This window comes from Vitis vinifera, chromosome 12 (genome assembly GCF_030704535.1).
Source record: "Vitis vinifera cultivar Pinot Noir 40024 chromosome 12, ASM3070453v1".
Classification (NCBI taxonomy): domain Eukaryota; kingdom Viridiplantae; phylum Streptophyta; class Magnoliopsida; order Vitales; family Vitaceae; genus Vitis; species Vitis vinifera.
The window spans coordinates 20,380,178-20,401,224 of NC_081816.1; the positions used below are offsets into that span (position 1 = coordinate 20,380,178).

General features: G+C 38.5%; 1 protein-coding gene across 1 annotated transcript in view; it reads right to left on the reverse strand.

Moving 5' to 3' along the window:
- Window positions 1-828: 828 nt before the first annotated feature.
- The window catches only part of LOC100248098 (membralin-like protein At1g60995), a 36,093-nt gene continuing 15,874 nt past the window's right edge, over window positions 829-21,047 (reverse strand). The window contains exons 5-14 of the mRNA XM_059740895.1: window positions 13,853-13,914; window positions 13,598-13,692; window positions 11,725-11,804; window positions 11,271-11,354; window positions 4,807-4,923; window positions 4,364-4,449; window positions 3,305-3,411; window positions 3,032-3,123; window positions 2,874-2,950; window positions 829-1,473 (exon numbers count right to left, since the gene is read on the reverse strand). Of these exons, the coding sequence (XP_059596878.1) occupies window positions 997-1,473; window positions 2,874-2,950; window positions 3,032-3,123; window positions 3,305-3,411; window positions 4,364-4,449; window positions 4,807-4,923; window positions 11,271-11,354; window positions 11,725-11,804; window positions 13,598-13,692; window positions 13,853-13,914 (1,277 nt within the window). The 3' untranslated portion in view covers window positions 829-996. The remainder of the gene's footprint in view (window positions 1,474-2,873; window positions 2,951-3,031; window positions 3,124-3,304; window positions 3,412-4,363; window positions 4,450-4,806; window positions 4,924-11,270; window positions 11,355-11,724; window positions 11,805-13,597; window positions 13,693-13,852; window positions 13,915-21,047) is intronic.

Below are 21,047 nucleotides of genomic sequence, written 5' to 3' on the forward strand. Positions count from 1 at the left end.
TTATTTATAGTTTTTTTTAAATACATATATTTTAAAAGCAGCTTTTTATGTTTCTAATATGCTATGTTTTTCTAATTTCTAAAACCACTTTCAGCACTTTCAAATGGGCTTTTAAAATATTTTTAAAACATAAAAAGGGGAAATTTTTAAAACTTCAAATACAAATTTTATTTCAAATTTAAATCTAAAGTTTTTCTTCACAATTTCCATAATCGTTCTTGAGAAAAAGCGGATTTACTATAAAAGATTTTCAAAGAAAGACTATACTGGTTTCCTTTTTTCTTTTTTCTTTCTTATGAGACCACGTCAGAATCTCACTATGAAATGTTTAAGAATCAAATTTGATTATATTACTTTTCAAAACCAAGGAAAGACATGGAACCTCCATCATAAATAATCTTCTCTAAAAATAATTTACTGCTTTAAAAAAAATAAAAATAAAAATAATAATTCTTTTCTCTCACATTTTTCCCTAAATTTTTCAAGAACCAAACCTCACCTAGAATTTTCAAACAACTTGAGATGGGTAAGCTAAGACTCAACTCCAATGGTTAGGCAGTGAGCCCTTGAAGAGAAGGCCCTTTCTTCACTCAATACCTTAACCCCGTGAACTTCTATTCCTGTATGTCTTCCCAAAAATGCAAGTACTACCATTACAATAACACAAAGTCTAAACAAAATGAAATACCACCTCTTCAATGTATCATACCTTAGTAATGGAATTCTTCTTAAAACATATCTGGTCTCAACATCAAACCCTCGATTTTTTACCCTTTTTTCCCTTTTCTGTGCCTTTCCTTTTTCTACCACCACCTTCATTTTCATGGGTAAGTGAAGAGGGGGTGACCCCTGTTGAATATTTCACAAAGTGTTTTCTATGTAAACAAGTATGTTTAGTACACCTGTGCAATGTTGTCCAAGATTTTTACATACATAAAGAGGACAAGCATTAACCAGTTTTCATATCTTATGTTTTCCCCCACACTATCGAAGATTCTAAGTTGCACGGTTCTCGCGTTGTGGGGATTCAGCATAAACTTGCCCCTGGTCTCTCACATCTCTAAATATTGAAAGAAATGAGTTGAGGCCTTCAGAAGAAGCACCCCCTAAGATCCATAGCAACAGAGAGCTGAAAGAGTTCATGGTCCCAGGGTTGGCACCAGTTTCTGCCTGTCGGAGCTCTGGTTGTCCTGGAATCTGGAGATTGCCTCCTCTACTTAGGTTGTCATTTTCTGATCCTTCTTGATATAGTCCGGGAGCTCCTGCTGCACCATTTGCTGGCATTGCTGGATCAGGGCCAGGTCTCAAACCAGGTCCTGGCATAACCTCTGTGTTAACTGGACCTGGGTTCCTCGTGTTTAATCTTGTGATATGTAGAGTCGAGGCAAGGATGGTGGAGGAGGTAATGTGGAAGTCTGGGTGTGGCTGAAGTTGCGAACGTCGATTTTGCATAAACCGTTGTAGAGCAGGGACCTGAAACGAATGCAACATTGGGATATGATAGAGATCAATTTTTAGCATAAACCAAATTCCAACGCTGACACAAACTAGACTAGGTTGTGCCACAAATATTCTGATTTGGTTGTAGCTATGATCCTATGTATTGAACAAGTTTCACCCTCAAACTGGAAAACAAGTCCCAATGGTGTTGTTGATTTTGAGGGTAATTATCTTCAAGAGAAAAGAAATTTCAGGCATAAAGAGATATTCTCCCGCCACAGCCAAAACTAAATAATATAGGGAAGTATACATTGAGTTAAGATTCAGCATCAGAATTTTCTCCTTCAACAAAAATTTAGGGTTTAAAGGAAATTGAGCATCTCTCAATCAAAACACATTCATTGGTTTCCCCTCTAAAGAAGTTTAAAACCCTATTCTTAGACTCAGACAACTCTTGCAGAGGGTGGTTTCAATTCAAAAGCCTCTTTGTTCGACAGTCACTAGTTCATACGGGCAACAGGGGAGTAAGTAATGATCTTCATAAGATTCCTCTATTCTAAGGATACAACTATATATGTATTCTGCAGTTAAATATGACAAGCCATGTATATGGAAGTTAAGGCCCTGTTGGCAATTTTTTTAAAACAGTTTTTTGTTCTCCAGAACAAAAAAAATAAGAAAACATGTTTGGTAACAAAAAAAAAAACAAAACAGTTTTGTATTTTTAAAAACAGAAAACATGGTATTCTCAGATAATATTTTTAGTGGTTTTCAATTATTTTTACTTGTTTTCTCAAGACTATTTTAAAAAATAATTATACAAATATAACGAATAATTAAAAATAAAACACTAGAAATAAAATTTATTTTAAAAACATAGAAAACAGGTTAAGAACATTTCAAGTTCCTAAGCAAACTCTTATTTTACAAAACATCATAAAACAATTTTCAAAAACTATTCTCAAAAATTGTTTTTTACAACTACTTTGGAAAATAATTTCCAAATAAAGCCAAAACAACTAGGTGTATTGCAGTGTGGAACTAATTCATTAGTACAAATTCAACAAAATGCACCTACTGTCCACAGAAAGTTGGTCTTAGGAGGACAAAAAATAGAGAAGCAAAGACAAGATACAAAGTTAAGTATGAGATGTCCCACACTCCATGTTAAAACCAAGTAGATCATATTTCCCTGACAAGGTTGCATGCTTGTTGCTTATTTTACAGCAATTCAATGTATATAGCACCCTTATTAATCTTTTTTCACCAACATGAAATTACAAGCTTATTTGGATGACTAGTTTGGGTGTAATGATACATCAAGAATCAAGAATGCAATGCCTAAAAGCTAAAATATGATATGAGATGATATTATGGAATAAGCAACAAATTATGCTTTAGTGAATTTTGCTAGGTCTGAGAAATCATGTTACCTCAAATCTGTTCCAGAAGTATAGGATGAGATGCTGCATAAATGCTGCTGTTGCAGAGAGAGCCAAGTATGAAAAACCTGAAAAATAAGTGGAGCAGGGAATTAATATGAAACATATAAATTCTAGCTAAATAAGAAACAGTAATTATAAGGCCCTACCATAAGCATAAGAAAAGAAATAGATGTGGAAAACCAGAAAATAGAGCAAAAAGAAGCGAGGAAAGAACTTCATCGATATAGGAGTGCGGACACTGCAAGCAAATGCCAAGTATAATAATATTAGTAGGAGACTTATATAAAAATACAAACAGATATATAATATTTATGCATGTGTATATACATATACACATACACAAACATACATAATATATATATATATATATAGATATATATATATAAACATATATCATAGAGAGAGAAAGAGAGAGAGACCTGATCAGTGTAAATAGCTCGCACAACCAGACAAGAATTAAGACCATGAATGCCAATAGTTGATCATCATAAAATTCAAAGAGAAAAAATAAGATACCAATCATTATCTGCAGAATGCAACACACAATTTTATCAATCAACAGTGATAATCATGGAGGATAATATACAAGGAGAAACAAAAAAAAAACAGAAAGGCACAACAATTCGTATGGAAGAAAATGACAATAATAAATAATTAGATAATCAATTTTCCTAAAAGCTTGACCTTCTAGGATTTTGGCTCAACAATATACATCATGCTCCAACCCCTCTCCTCCTTCAAAAAGGAAAAAAAAAAAAGCACACGCACACATTTTTCATATCATACTCCCCAACAACCCCAACCACCCTTCCCCCTCCCTCACATGCAGTCGCATAATGCCACGGGAGGCATAGACTGTACTAGAGGCAGACAAATCGCATTTGTGTAATCACAAATAACTAGATAGATGAATAATTGGAAAAGACTTGAACTCAACACCTTTAGTTAACCTAAGATCCGATACCATGTTCCACAACTAATTTTCTTAAGAACTCTGTTTGGGAAGAGGTCTCAAAAACAATTTTGAAGAACAGTTTTCCAAATCTGCTCTCTGATGTTTTATAAAACAAAAGTCTATTTGAGAACTTTAAGGGTTTTTAACCTGTTTTCTACGTTTTAAAAATAACTTTTAAAAGTAGTGTTTTATTTTTAATCATTTGCCATATTTATATAATTATTTTGTAAAACATACCTAAAAAAAAAGTGAAAACAACTTAAAATGACAACACAATGTCTTTGAAAATACATTATTTTTTGTTTTTAAGAATAGATAATCGTTTTCTATTTTTCATTTGTCAAACGTGTTTTCTTGTTTTTTTTATTCTGGAGAACAGAAAATTGTTTTCAAAAACCAATTGCCAAACTAGGCCTTAAACTGTTAGGATTTAGCTCACAATATATATCAAACTCCAACACTCGTTAAGTAGAATATGTACACTCCACCAACAATGGATTAACAAAATAAGATGTATGCTTACTGGTACAAAGACAAGGGATTCAATCACGTGTACAAAGATCAACTGGAATGTTGGAAGCCGATGTCTAGCATGGTGTTGAAGCTGCACTGCAATAATTGAGAAAATGAGACACAATCACACAGAGAAAGAAAAGAACTGATGACATTGCTCTTTGTGTGTAACCTATGGATCATACATCAGTCCAGACCATCCAATGGATGTAGGATGTACTGGACGACAAAAGAACCGAGCTTTACATTATCCTGGATGGCCCTAATCACCTGCCAACTCTCTTATGAGTTCTGACATGCAATCTAACAGATTTAACTACAGTTCAAATCATGAACATTTTCATCCAACTAGCCATCACCCATATACTCAAAAATAGTATTTAACGGATGCATACATTTTATGTTGCTTGCACCACGGTACATGTCCTAAATTGAAAATGAAATAAAGCAAACCTGTAAACTTTAGCATGCGGGTTTGTGTCTCTCTTAATGTAAATGAAACCGACATTGTGGTTGTGAAGAAAACAAATAGCGACATCATAAGCACACCACACTTGGTCACCAGATAGTCTGCACAAAAACAAAACCAAAAAGCATAACTTGTCTCAAAACATTTTTTTACCCAAAAATTAAAATTAATAAATAAAGCAACTCCGGCATTTAAAATATAAATCAGAAGCCAAAACATTACAGTTTAATTACAAATTAAGGTTATTAATGCCATATATTGCATGGCAATAATGGCAAATATCACATCTTAACCTTGATTTTCGCATTAAAAGTGCTCTCCAGGTATTCAATTGCATGCTACCTTAGCTATTTCATAAATAATTATGATTTTGGGAACCTCTTGGGTCATTTGAAATGCAAGAGTAGGGTATGAGTGGAGCTGAAGAATCAATCTCCCATGAAGATCAATGTGTAGTCCTATTCCTACCAATAAAAAGTTTTAGTTTGGTTGAGGGGGTTAGATATCTTCAAATATGCTTAAATAAATTTTGTTAAATTCTAGAATTGAATATCAATCTCACCAATTTTCAGAAGAATTTGAATTCATTTGCCTATCAGAAAAAATTTGGAAAGATTGGCAAAAAAACAAGGAAAAATGCTGAAGAGTTAGAGCATGATTGATGTCTCCACATGGTATACTACTTAGACCATGACTGGAGAACCTACAAAAAGTCATTTTGCAACTGTTCATCTGCCTCTTCTTCTTCCTTTGGAGAGCTTTGGGGGAAGAAAACCTTGTTGCAGCTCAAGCTTTTGCCACGCCTACTATTTTGCACATTTTAGTTGTTTTGTAATGTTTTAAACTCCTTTCCTTTGGTTTCATGCACAGTTGGATTTGAATCTTAGGTTTCAATGCTATGTTTTTTCTCTTAAATTTGGTTCTATCTTTAGGAACTCCCTTTTGCCCTTGAAATGATACTTTAATTTTTGGTGATTAATGGACCTAGTCATTTTTAGTTAGAATGTCATGCTTTAATACTTAGAAGTATAAGTTTAGTGGCCCCTTTGAGGGTATCTCAAGCACTTAATGGTGAGATCCATTTTGACTTAAGACGGTCATTATTGAGCTCTTAATGCTACAATTTTGCATGCAAATGGGTTTTGGGAGCTTTAAGTATTTCACAAGAAGGTCCAATTAACATGTGGCATTAGGTTTCATGATATTGTGCTTGTGTTGAATAATCTCCAACTGAGGCCGCCCATTTTGGCCTGTGGCCCAACATGCCAAAAGACCGGGCCGGGCCAACACGGCCCAATTACTATAGCAGGTCAGGCCGGCATGGCCCAAAGGAGTGGGTCATGCTAGGCCTAAGGAAATAGCCCGCCATGCCATCGTGTCAGCCCACTTGACCCTTTAAATATCACTTTTTACTATCTTTAAAAACAAAAAACTAACATTTTTATAAATTTTACAATTACAAACTTGATAAATATAAATATAAAAAATACAAAGTATAAGTATTAGAGGTGTTTAAAGTAACAAAAAGAAATTTTATTTAATAAAGAAAAAAAAACTTAAGACAAAATGACTTAAAAAAAATAAAATTAAAATTTTTAATAAAGTGAGTGGCCCATGGGCCACAGCCTGTCGGCATGGCTCAGCCCCCAGCACGACCCGTCGTCACAACTTGACCCCTAGCAAGACACAACACGATTAGCCCACGGGCTTATGGGTCGTGTCGGGCCACCTATTTGGCTTGCATGGGTCGGCCTGACCTAGCACGATTTTTAAGTGGGTCGTGCCGGCCCAACACGTTGTCCGGCCCATCGGCACGGCTCAGCCCCCGGCACGACCCGTCGCCACAACTCAACCCCTGGCATGACACAACACGATTAGACCACGGGCTTCTAGGTCGTGCTGAGCCACCTATTTGGCTTGCATGGGTCGGCCCTGCCTGGCACGATTTTTAAGTAGGTCGTGCCAGTCCAACACGTTGGCCCATAATGGCCCGGTAAACATCGGGTCGTGCTAATTGGACACCTCTACCTAAGGATCCCCTTATCCTTAGTACTTCTTTAAATTTTGTTAAGTCAAATTTTAGCTCAAGTTCACTGAGTTTTTCCTCTGTTTTGCACAAAATTCAACTTTTTTCTTAATCAATTAAGTGAAAGAATTTGACTCAAAAAATTTCATTCCTCTTCCAAAGCTTTCCATTTCCCCTGCACCCCAAGGTCACCTTCCTAAGGTTCAACACCCAACTCATCTAAATTTTAAAACTAAAATCGAATCCCTATATTTGGGGAACCACATTTTGACAAATATTTGGGAGAGGTCAAGTTTTTGGTGTCATTGCCAGGTAGGGTGCATCACAAGAAGTGCAGTGAATTGGGGTGGAGGTCTATTTGGTTGTGATCATCATCACAACCTGGTGAATTCTTTCCACCTTCATTTCTCCTTCTTTCATTTTATTTGCAACTGTACATATTAGTTTCAATTTTCTTTGTTCAATTATTTGGTGATTGTGGTTAATTGTAGGGATTATGTTGCTTGGGGCGTTTTATGTTTGTGGTTGACCTTAATAGACCAAATTGGACCAAGGATAATCAAGGCTGATTGGTTAGATTCACATCAACCCCTTAACCCTCCCAATATGGCCTAATGAGAGGAACGAAATTCCTCAAATTCGGACCCTTAGAGATCACCTCCAACCACCTATAGCAAGTGCCCCTTCATGCATAGCAATTCCCTATAATGCTCAACCATTTCATATTAGGTTGGCTATGATTCAACTACAACCCTAATTCTTAGGGTGGATAAGGAGAATCCTTACCTCAACCTGAAAGAATTTGAGGCCATATGTGGAACTTTTCAAGAGCCTAATTACAATATAGACATTGTGAGGCTTAAATTATTTCAATTCTCTTTGAAAGAAAAGGTGAAGTTGTGGCTCTATGGTTTAAAGCCAAGGTTTATTAGCATTTGGCTTGAAATGCAAACTAAATTTTTAAAACAACATTTCCCCCTTCAAAGTACAGCCTCTAAGGAGAGAAACTACACTTTTTAAACAAAATGAGAGAGTCGTTCTATGATTGTTTAGAGAGGTACCGAAATTTGATTAACTCATGTCCCCATCATGTCTATGAGCCATAGCATGTAGCTAGCCTATTTTATGATGGGTTGGCTCCTCAATCGCACCAATTTGTTGAGATTATGTGCAATGGGAAAGTTAAGAACAAAGAGCCTGATGAAGCCTATGATTTTCTATAGCAATTAGTTGAAAGTTCTCAAATAGGATAAACTCCTATCCAATGCCCATCAGTCATCTTCAATGTCATATCATTTAGTAATCTTTACCCCAAATCATAAATACCATACCAGGATCTCTCCACATTTTCCTAAATTCCTAAATTGTTAATCCTCTCCTTTTTAAGACTATGAACATGTTGCACTCCGGGAAGTGTGGTCCTAATAAGTGGCACATGGTCCTGGGTTCGAATCTTATCACTAATGATACCTTGAATTTACCCGATGTTGGTTATTACAAGGTGGTCAACACCCCGAAGTTTGGGTCCCCAAGGAGAGTCCTAAGGGCTTGGCTATGGAAGGCTCCTCGGTTATCAAAAAAGAAGACTCTGAACACGCTGCTTACCAACAGCACTCAGCAAATCACTACCAGAGATGCCACCTCTTAGCTTTAAGAACCATTGGAGATGTCGCTGAAAGGAAAGCCAAGCCACAACAGGAAATATAGATGTCAAGAGAAAACCCATCCAAGTCATCAACGGAGATGCAGCTGCTGACATGAAAATCTAATGCATCAAGGAAGGGATAGTCATCACTGGCTCAGGAAAACTGCCTCTCAAGTTTCAGCTACCATGAAAGCACCAATAGTGAGTGACAAAGAGGAAGAAGAAAAGGGGGATTTTGCACCCTAACTCGCAGTTGCCTCCAAAACTTGGACCAATCAAGCGAGTCATTTCAAGAAATCGCTAAGTCAACCAATTCTAGCTAAGTCAATACTGCAATGCTGCAAAATCATAACTCGAGTATCTTTTTTTTTTTATATAGGCAAAAGCACAAAGATATATTAGAAAAAGGGTGCTTGAAAGGCAACCCGGAGCATACAGGGAGTATACAAGAGACACCTAAAACAAACAACAAAAACACAAGCACTCACCGGCCCTCAACAAGAACCCAACCAATCCACAAAGTTAAACAAAGATAAGGGGCCTACAGCTATAGAAGAATTAGCCTAGGCTAAGAGATTACAAACAAATGAGTTTTTCAATCTTTGAGTCGACAAAGCCTCATTATCGAAGACTATCCTATTTCTTTCCTTCCAAACCGTCCAAAATAAACAAAGAGGAGCTGTCCGCCAAACCTTTCTATGTTTCTTGTCCTTAAAAGAAACATACCAACTTAATAGAGTGTCTCTAACCAAAAACGGCAGAACCCAATTAACCCCAAAAAGAGAAAACACAAGATCCCACAAAATCTTTGTCTTAGAGCAATGAACAAAGATATAATTTATCGTTTCCTCTTCAACGCAACACAAGCAACATTTGTTGACTAAAATCCAGCCCCTCCTCTTGAGCTGATCTTGAGTAAGGACTTTCTCCCAAGAAGCTTCCCAAGCAAAAAAACTCACCTTTGTAGGAACATACGGACTCCAAATAATATTGCCCATAAACAAGACTGCACAGCTATGAGCAAGAGACTTATAGAGAGATTTTACAGTGAAAATCTCATTTTTCGTCCCTTTCCACTGCATCCTATCCTCCCCATCAGCATCCAACCTCTTCCCTTGAATGGACGAAAGGAGTCTCTCCACCTCCTCCACCTCCCAATCGTTGAAAGGTCTAAGGAAAAGTGGAGTCCACTCTCCCTCTTCCCCCATTGGTCCCAATAGTCCGCAACCCAAGCATCTTTAGAACCCGCTAAATCAAACAAGGAGGGAAAGGCCTCACAAAGGGGGGTGTTCCCGCACCAAATGTCTTTTCAAAACCTCACCCTTTTACCATCCCCCACCGAGAATGATACATTATTGAGCAGTAACAAACCTTCCTTGCTGATTTCCTTCCAAAGCCCTACCCCATGGCCCTCCCTAGCCCCGCAAGTGCTCCACCCTCCTCTTTCAATCCCATACTTCGAACTAATAATAAGCTTCCAATATGAGTCTCTTTCAACCGCAAAACGCCAACTCCATTTGCACAAGAGGGCTCTATTAAGAATGGAGAGATTTCTAATCCCCAATCCGCCCATCTTTTTGTGAGTACAAACAACAGCCCACTTAACAAGATGGGGCCTCTTCTCCAACGCTCCCCCTCCCCAAAGAAAATCCCTTTGGATTTTCTCAAGTCTTAATTTAACCATTCTTGGCATGCGCAATAATGACATAAGATAGGTTGGCATGCTCGCCAAAGTACTCCGGATGAGAGTGATTCTTCCTCCCTTAGAAATGAACTGCCTCTTCCACAAGGCAAGTTTCTTCCTCATCCGCTCTTCCACTCCATCCCAAACCTTCACCGACTTATGCGAAGCACCCAAAGGGAGCCCCAAATAAGTGGAAGGGAGAGATCCCACTTTGCAGCCAAGCTCGGCTGCCAGTAACTCAGCATTCTCCACTCTACCCACCGGCAAAATCTCACTTTTGTTCAAATTAATGCGCAGACCGGAAATGGCTTCAAACCACATTAATAACCAACTTAGAAAAGCAAATTGCTCTTGAGAGTCATCACAGAAGACCAAAACTTAGCTGATACTTTGAAAACGAATGGTCAAGGGATCTTGATGAAGGGAGTACAACATTTGTAGAGTTCATTGATGAGGTTGGGTGGCCTAGGGGCTCAATTTGGCACTTCATTGCCCTTACACTTCTTTCTTCCTCTTTTTTTCTATATATATATATATATACACACGCATGTATAAGATAATGCCCATATTAAAGAAACAAATAATTCTTGCCCATAGATCAACTTAGAATTTGTGATCCGAAACAAATAATTCTCAAAGCCCACATTAAAGCAAGAGCTACCCAACATTACATATCAAGAATGGAAAAATCAAAGTAAAACACATCCAGTATAGGAAAGCAAAAACAAGTAAATAAGAAAACCTAAAGTCCTACACAATCCTTGAAGATAGACAAGTCAAACAGCTATTGTTCTTGGCATTTTGGAGCTTGGTCTACAGCAATATCTAATCCATAGCTTCAGTTATTGACACCATGGCTTTCTATGTTTCAAGGTCAAGCAATAAACATCTAGACCGATCATTGTTCATGGTAAATACGGTATCAGAGTTATACATGGACATAGTGCTCACAACTTCCCTCAACACTATATACTATGACTTCATTACTAAATACAGTAGTAACATGCAAAAACAACATTGCATCTTTAGGTCATACAAGCAGATAGTCAAAAACACAGAAAAATTTGCAGATAAAAGTAAAAAGTTAACAAACCTCCAAATCTTGCAGAACCTTCTGGTAGTTCACTTGCATAACTAAGATTATAGAACTCCTTTGTTTGATAATTGTACAGATAACCTGAAAAATGAAATCCATAACATTATTAGATGCATTAGGATAGAAATCAACACAGCCTACAAAGAAATTTTGCATACTCTACCCCGTAATTGAACTAACACATATACTGATCAAAGAACAAGACAGATCTCTTTTATTGACAGGAAAATATCTTTGTATTATATCAATAGAAATTAAGAATTTATACAAAAGAAATGGATGAGAACTCCTTCAGAGAGAGAGAGAGAGAGAGAAAGAGAAGCAACAAAGAAGTCACAATTGAAGGCCTTTGGCCTCTCATTCCTCAATAAAAGTCAACAGGGTATGAGATCCCCAACAAGATCAACAAAAGAAAATTTCAGGAATGTAACCTGTAAAGAGTTCTGCTTACCTTGACCAGGAGTATTCAAGAGACTATTAATCAAAATAGTGTCATATCCTACAAATCGATTTATGAGAAGCTGCTGCCACCTGGAAATAAGACAACTTTCATTTAAGATATACTAATATACACAATGTATGTACATACACATAATACTCAAGATCTTAAATTGCCACAGAACTTTGGTATTCAGACAATTTTTTTGGATAGGCATGCAGATTGTACACAAGAGTACACAAGATGCATCATAAGAGAAGCCAAAAATAAAAAACCAACTGCAAAAACAACAACACAAAACCACCAAGCCTCAATTTAAACCATGATAAAATTGAGTAATGAGCAATTCGGCATCCTCCATTGTATTCTTCACCACTCCATAAGGACTTGATAAAGACCTTAAAATTTTGATTGAAAGCTCCTCCTCCTTGAAGGTCTGGCTAGTGCACTCTCTCCAAATACACCAAAACAAACAGAGAAAGTATTCATCATACTTTCCCCCAAACCCACAGCCCAAAACCAAAAAATTTCACAGGGAAATTTCTCCAAGCATCAAACAATTTTGATTCAACAGAGCTCAAAAACAATGACAAAACTGAAATTTAAACCTAGACTTCAAAGTGTAAAAGATTGCAAACAGAAAGAGCATTCACATCCTTGGCAGGCATTGACAGCAGCATTTTCAGATCTTATGGTTCACGAACAAAAGAACTCAAGATCAAAAACTGTCTTCAAAAACGCTCCCAAACAGACCCTTACTTTCCCAAGACCCAAGTTTTCATGCTTAATTAACATACAGAGAAAAAGAGAATACCAAGGACTAAAATTTTCACATAAATTGCATTGAATATTAGTCAATTTCTAGCTTCATAATTTCAATCTATGATCGATGCACTGTCCAACATCTCTTAGCATACCCATGTCAACACAACATGACATGAATATGGGTATAGGATCCTTATACAAAATTCCTACTCCCACTTTGCTTCAAATATGACTGCTTGATTTTTATTTCTTTTTATTTTCAACTTAGCACATAATTACATTAAAAAAAGAGAAGAGTTTGGTATACTGTGAACTTTTATAACAATGATTAGGGATAAAAGATAAAAAGATGAGAAGTTCTTATCAATAATATGGCTGCTCTTAATGGACTTCTAATTGATTTTTCCCCCTTTTATAATGGCATACCTATCCTATATCCTAAAATTCATGAATGTGAAGGATAAAACATCTGGACACACACACACCTGGCACCCAGCACCAAACCCATATGGATGCAATATAGATTTCAACCAATAATCATTGGGTGATCTGCAAAACTGGAATTATTTTAAATTGAATTTCTTGCTCATCTATTTATTTTACCATGAATTTCCATTACCAAATTTAAAATGATGTAGCTTAGATGTATAAAGAAATTTAAACATGATAATTTAATAATGCTTTTCCGTTGTATCTTCCCAACCTATCCCAAGAGGACCATTCTTAATTTTAAATAATTAATTAATTAAAAAAAAAGGATAAAATCAAGTTCCTTGACATTAATGCACTAGAGGCCGAAAGTGAAATTCCTATGTGAAGAAGGGGTTTTGAGTTCTGGCCTACCATTAAAATTCCAGAACTCAAGGAATTTTTATTCTCATGAATATGATCAAGCATACATCCAAATTTGTAATGGAACTGCTGAGGAATCTCAATAACTGCTCTTAGTTCCAGAATACAGACACAAATTCTGACGGGATTGAAAATTTAGAACTTTTGTCCAAATCATAGTTAGATTCAAACCAAGGGTAACATTATTATAATAAAAGGTGGGTGCTAGAAATAAGAACAGTCATTAAAAGATCATGATGTTGGGTAATTTCAGGAAATATAACTTAACCTGTTTCCGAAGCAGGAATGATGAGCTGAGATGCTAATGTTAACAGTGCGTATGTTGTGCCGAGACTTGGCCTCTTCAGGTAGCAAAAAATACCCCTGCAGAAGGAATACTTTCTTATATATTAGAAAAATAAAATGGAAGAAGTTTCCAAACCAGGCAGAAAGTCAAGTGTTAAAAACTATGAATGGAAACACAGAACAAGAGTTCTTGCACTAACCAAAATTAGGAGGATAACATAAACAAGGCGAGACTTACTTTTTCCATAGTGTATAGATAAGTTGGTTCAAACGCTTTGCTTCTTTTCTCAATCCATTGCACTGCAATATAAAGCACAACTTAGACAAGAGAAACAAGGAACAAAATTTAGTGGGTTCAAGAGCTCTCACATCATTTCAGTTCATTAACAACTTTGCACCTTGTCAATGAATCATGGTTCTAAATGCCAATATCCATTATTTCATTCAGCAACCAAAAGTTGTATGGATAATAATTTAAAAAAAAAAAAAAACATATTTTATATTGGCTTTTATGCCACTTTCACAGAGAAACAATGCTTTTTCCTTTTTTAAGCTCAGTAAACTATCACTATCAGTGCCTGATCTAGATGCCACTAATGGCTGAAAATTAGTAACTTCCATTCATAGGGAAATATTAGATGTATCAACAGAAATCTAAGTGGGGCACAATCCATGTAGACAGGAGGCATACACAGCACTTAAAAAACAAAATATAAACTAAAAAGACATAGGACTACTTGCTCCTTAAGAACTGACCAATATGTAAATGAAATCGACACAGGATAACCTCTTATTCCCCAATACAGACCATCAAGGATTCTTCTATTTTGCTTCCTCTATTAATACCAAAATGAACATACCGGGACCATATTCCATACTTACCTTTTTCTCTTGCAACAAAACTTCCTTGCCAACTAGCCGACCCAAGATGTCCTTAACTTGATTTTGAAGCATCCAAGAAATACCTAAGGCTGAAAACAACAGTACCATTCCTCAACCTATTTGCACAAACAGCACAAATTGGCTATCATCCTAGTTGTCATAAGTTAATCTAATATGAAAATTTTGTCTCCAAAAACTCCCGAAGGAAATATGCCAAACTTGGACGGAGAATGACCCAGCCCTTCTACATGGGAAAAATATAAAAAGATTAAAACTAAGAGCCATACCATAGGATACCACTGAGAAGCAACCATCTTAGATAACTTCCAGAGTACCTTATCCTCCTTGATTACATTGCATGACCACATTTCTGACTATGTGGCAAGAATGATATCATCATTCTAATCCAATCATGGTCTTCTCATGAACCTTAGGTTCCAATGGTCCCAACCACCTTCCTTAAAACAGTAATCTGTCACCACAGTGTCTCAATGCACTGCAATAATAATAAATAAACTCTCTTGAGGTGTTTCCTCACACCAGATGCTGGACCAAAATTTAGTTTTAAGCCACCTGTTATGGATCAAAGAGCAAAAAGCATCCCATCCTAAGCTTCATTATTATTTTTCTTAATAAAGTGAAGAGTTAACTTTCAGATGTAAAACGTAGGAGTTTCCTTTACAGATCAGGAAAAAACTAGAGCGCTGGGTTTCAAACAGTTTGCATTCAAGCAAGTTCACATCTCAACATGTTAGTTGATGAAGGTGTTTCCCTGAAGGATGCTGCTGGTATTCCTGAGGTTGCATGTACTGTTTGGTCAAGTAACAGCTGAACAGACCTTCCGTTATTGAATTTCTCTGGCAGTAGTGTTTGTGTTTTGAATCTTGTTTGGAAAAGAGATTCGAAATCAGTCGGTTGTAGTGGAGAGAAAGGTTTTCTAGGTGAAGTCTGAAGATTGCAATGGAGGAACGTGGATTTCAATAACAGAGAGAAGTCGAGGTTTTGTGGTTTCTTTAGGTTTTGGAGAGGAGGAGACGGGTTGGTTAGTGGAGCAGTTAGAGAAAGCTGTGGATTTGGAGGCTTCCAGGGGTTTCATTCGAAAAATGAGGGGCAAGACTAGGACTCATCTGATAGAGATATGTTTTAATAGCAGAGGGAGATATATGAAAATCACAGAATACGTTGCAAAGAGAAAACCTTTGGTCTTAGTTGTTCCAAGAGGTGTTAATGGCTGTGGGTGGGAAAATCTTAGGAAGGTGATTGTTTCAGTCCAAGAGTTCTCTGTTCAAGCTGAAAGAGATTCGAAAGAGAAGCAAAAAAAGCCTCAAGAGAGCAAAGGAATGTACAGAGGTGAGAGGTCCTATGCTGATGTGGTTGCAGAGAAAGGAACTAAGAATGGTGCAGAGATGCCAATTGGAAAATGGGCAAGAGCTGTGGTTTGTGAAAGCAAAGGAAAAATACGAGACTGGTGTGAGGTTGGAAAAGCTACAGCTAGAAGGGTGGGGATGAAAGGAATGGTGTCTATAACACCCATTTCTGCTTACAAAGGGTGTTTTTTTGTGGAATCTGCAAGGAAAGCTCAGTGGATTCAAGATCAAGGGAGTTTCACAGCGAGAGGAGAGGTTATTGCTCTGAGGAGATGGTCGCCAAAAGAGAACTCAGTCGCTAATGGAAAATTTAGACGGGGGTGGTTGGAACTAAGAGGTCTCCCTTTCCACCTGTGGGATAAGGTGCAGTTGAGACACATTTTGCAGCAATGGGGGAGGGTAACGAAGGTGGCGAGGAAATCTTTGAAGTTTGTTGATTTGAGGAAGGTAACATTGTGGGTGGAGATGCTTCCAAATGTCGTGCTTCCAGCGCTATTAGAGGTAGAAGATGGAGATTGGACATACATGGTTGCAGTTACAGTCACCGGAGAAGATGACGGAGAAGATGACGGAGAAGACTCTATCAGGCCTGAGTCGAATCGCAGCAAAGACGAGCTGAGGTCAGCCGGGGGTTGCGTCTTGCAGAAGCCACAGAACGTTGAGGGGCTACGAGCTATTGACAGGACCATTGAGTGCCATAGCTGGATGCCTCGTCATCATTCCCATTTTCGTTCTTCAGATTCAAAATCGGTTAAGGGGGAGAAAGGAAAGGGAAGGTGGATGTTGGGCCCAACGGCGGGAAGCAACATCGGGCCAACACCAGACGCCTTTGAAGCCCGTTCTGATTGGGCCCAATTTGGGGCGAAAGATTTTGGGCCCCTAGCGGGTCCAGCCCATAAAGGATCCTCTAATGGCGGCCCAGATGCATCTTCGTCTTCAAAGCTCCTAAGACCAGGGCTCACTGCAAAGAATAAAATGCCGAAAGGTCTTCTTCAAGTGTCGTCAAAGCCGAAAGGATCTTCAGTCTCCGTAAGGCGCAGAGCAAGAAGTGGGCCGCCGAGATTTGAGGAGGCGTCTTCTACCCCGAAGCGAATCTTAGAAGGAGGTGGCTCACTGGAGACAAATCGAGACACTTCTCGGGGCAAATCTCACTCCAAAAAGAGCGATCTCTCCACTGGTTTTGAAACATCCAAAGTTTCTACCGGCGAGACAGAGGGAGAAGAGGGGATTCTGCAATGCAATTTGATCAATGAGGTGCGTACTCCTTTCTCAGTTGTATCTGAGCGAGATCTTCCTTTGTCTAGGGCTTTTGAGCCAAATTTTATTCCCGAAACCTCTGTTTCTTTGGTTCACCCTTCTCGTTGTCACTCTTTTTCTTCGATTCCGTTGGAGTCAAGCTACGCCGTTCAGCGTGGTTCCGTTTTTATCTCTCCTATGGTGAATAACAACCATCGTGGTGGTGCGTCCTGTTCGGAAGGTGTGGTGGTTCCCCTAGAAACCTCTAACCGAAAATTTAAAGACCGGCCTCTCCTTAGGGAAACTCTCAGTAACCCTGACGTGCGTGGTGTCTCAGGTGAGGCTTCGTTCCCAGTGCTAGAACCTTCCACCCTCCCGTCGGAAGGTTTTCAGGTTGAGGGGCTTACGCCTCGGAAGATGGTCAAGGTTCAGTCGGTTCTGGAGAGTTTGAGGGTTAGAATTGTCGGGGATAATGGAAAAGGTGTGGAAGGAGAGAACAAGAGTGCTCTCTCTGCGGACAAGGTTTATTCCAGAAGAAAGAAGAAAAATGACTCTGGAACTCGAGGAGAGGATTAGTTCTGGGTGTGGGTTGTGTCGGGTTGTTTTTGTTTTCATGAAGATCTTAAGTTGGAATACAAGAGGTTTAGGATCTAGGAAGAAAAGGAGGACTGTGAGAAGGTTTTTAAGTACTCAAAACCCAGATGTGGTGATGCTTCAGGAAACAAAGCATGAAATTTGGGATAGGAGGTCTGTGAGAAGTGTTTGGAAAGGTAAAAGTCTGGATTGGGTTGCTCTTCCTGTTTGTGGGGCGTCGGGGGGGATTATGATCTTGTGGGATTCAATTAAGTTCAAGTGTTCAGAGAAGGTGTTAGGATCTTTCTCTGTTACTGTAAAATTGAACTCTGATGAGGAAGGGTTTTTTTTGTTAACCTCAGTGTATGGCCCGAATAAGGCAGTGTGGAGGAAGGACTTTTGGATGGAGCTTCAAGACCTGCATGGTCTGACTTTCCTAAGGTGGTGCGTAGGAGGGGATTTTAATGTGATCAGGAGGGATGTCTGAGAAGATGGGTGACTCTAGGTTAACAGTCAACATGAGGTGTTTTGACGAGTTTATAAGGGAAAGTGGTTTGTTGGATCCCCCTCTTAGGAATGCGGCTTTTACATGGTTAAACATGCAAGTTGATCCTAGTTGCAAGAGGTTAGATAGGTTTTTGTTCTCTTCTGAGTGGGATTCTTTTTTCTCTCCAAGTATTCAAGAGGCCATTCCTAGATGGACCTTTGACCATAGCCCAATTTGTTTGGAAACTAATCCTTTAAAATGGGGGCCGACTCCTTTTAGGTTTGAGAATATGTGGTTGCTCCATCCTGAGTTTAAAGAGAAGTTTAGAGATTGGTGGGAAGAGTGTACGGTTGAAGGTTGGGAAGGTCACAAGTTTATGAGGAAACTAAAGTTTATTAAATCAAAGTTGAAAGAGTGGAATTTAGTGGTCTTTGGAGATTTAAGAGAGAGGAAAAAGCACATTCTTACGGACTTAGGCAGAATTGATCGAATTGAACAAGAAGGGAATTTAAATCTTGATCTGGTTTCGGAAAGGACCTTAAGAAGGAAGGAGTTAGAGGATTTGTTATTGAAGGAAGAGGTACAATGGAGACAAAAATCTAGGGTTAAGTGGATTAAAGAAGGGGATTGCAACTCTAAGTTTTTTCACAGAGTGGCCACTGGAAGAAGAAGCAGGAAGTTCATAAAGTCTCTAATTTCTGAGAGGGGGGAGACTTTAAATAACATTGAGATTATTTCTGAGGAGATTGTAAATTTCTTTGGGAATCTCTATTCCAAACCCGAAGGTGACTCTTGGAAGATTGAAGGGATTGATTGGGCCCCTATTTCTGAAGACAGTGCAATTTGGTTGGATAGACCGTTTTCTGAAGAGGAGGTTCGAATGGCAGTTTTCCAATTGAATAAGGAAAAGGCCCCTAGCCCTGATGGCTTTACTATAGCAGTTTATCAAGAGTGTTGGGATGTGATAAAAGAGGATCTTATGAGGGTGTTTTTTGAGTTCCACACTAAAGGGGTAATAAATCAAAGTACAAATGCGACATTCATTGCTATGGTGCCTAAGAAAAGCCAAACTTTTAAAATCTCAGATTATAGACCTATTAGTTTGGTTACAAGTTTATATAAGATAATTGCTAAGGTCTTATCAGGGCGTTTATGTAAAGTTCTACATGAAACAATCTTTGGCTCTCAAGGAGCCTTTGTGGAAGGGAGACAAATATTGGATGCTGTATTGATAGCCAATGAAGTGGTGGATGAGAAAAAAAGGTCAGGGGAGGAAGGGGTAGTCTTCAAAATTGATTTTGAAAAGGCCTATGATTATGTGGATTGGGGCTTTTTAGATCATGTGCTTCAAAGGAAGGGGTTCAGCCAGAAATGGAGATCTTGGATGAGGGGCTGTTTATCTTCTTCTAGTTTTGCTATCCTAGTTAATGGGAATGCAAAGGGTTGGGTTAAGGCCTCTAGAAGTTTGAGACAGGGAGATCCTCTTTCTCCTTTCCTTTTTACTCTAGTAGTAGATGTTCTAAGTAGGTTGATGATTAGAGCTGAGGAAACTGGGATAACTGAGGGTTTCCTTGTGGGGAGGGATAGGACTAGAGTGTCCTTGTTACAGTTTGCTGATGATACCATATTTTTCTCTAAAGCCTCTTTGGACCTTCTTCAAAACCTTAAGATTATCCTTTTGGTTTTTGGGCAAGTATCTGGTTTAAAAATCAACTTAGAAAAAAGCACCATTTCAGGTATTAACACTAGGCAGGAGGTGTTGTCTAGTTTGGCTTTGGTTTTGGAGTGCAGAGTGTCAGAGTGGCCTTTGTCTTATTTAGGCCTTCCTTTGGGAGGGAACCCAAAGACAATAGGCTTTTGGGATCCAGTGGTTGAGAGAATTTCGAGGAGGCTGGATGGGTGGAAAAAGGTCTATTTGTCTTTGGGAGAGAGGATTACTTTAATTCAGTCTTGTTTGTCTCACATCCCTAGCTACTTCCTCTCCCTCTTTAAAATCCATGTATCTATAGTTTCAAAGATTGAGAAGATGCAAAGGGATTTTCTTTGGTCTGGGGTCGGGGAAGGGAAGAAAGATCACCTAATCAGATGGGAGGTTGTTAGTAGACCAAAGGAGATGGGAGGTTTGGGCTTTGGGAAGACTTCTATGAGAAATAGTGCCCTCTTAGGGAAATGGCTTTGGAGGTTCCCTAGAGAAAGAAGCGGTCTTTGGCATAAGGTTATTGCGAGTATATATGGGACACATCCTAATGGATGGGACGCCAACATGGTGGTTAGATGGTCTCACAGATGTCCTTGGAAGGCTATTGCTCAAGTTTTCCAGGAGTTCTCCCCTTTTGTCCGCCTAGTGGTGGGCAATGGGGAGAGAATTCGGTTTTGGGAAGATCTTTGGTGGGGAAACCAAACTTTGTGTTCTCAATTTGCTGATCTCTACAGAGTTATTTCTGTGAAAAACCTCACTGTCTCAAATGTCCTTGGCAATTCCTTACCATTATCTTGGAATTTTAACTTTCGCCGCAATCTAACAGATTCAGAAATTGATCTCCTTCAGAGATTAATGTCCTCCCTTAATTCTGTGCTTCTTTCCCCTTCTTCATCAGACTCAAGAGCGTGGTCTTTGTCTTCGTCAGGCTCGTTTTCAGTGAAATCTTTTTTCTATGCCTTGTCAAAAGTTTCAAATCCTTTAATGTTCCTTCCGGCCAAGTTTCTATAAAGCTCAAAAGTCCCTTCAAAGGTTAAGGCCCTCGCTTGGTTAGTAGCACATGGGAAGGTAAACACTAATGACAAGTTGCAATTGAGAAGACCCTACAAAGCCCTCTGTCCTCAATGGTGCATTCTTTGCAAAGGAAATGGAGAGTCGATTGACCACCTTTTTCTTCATTGTCCCGTTA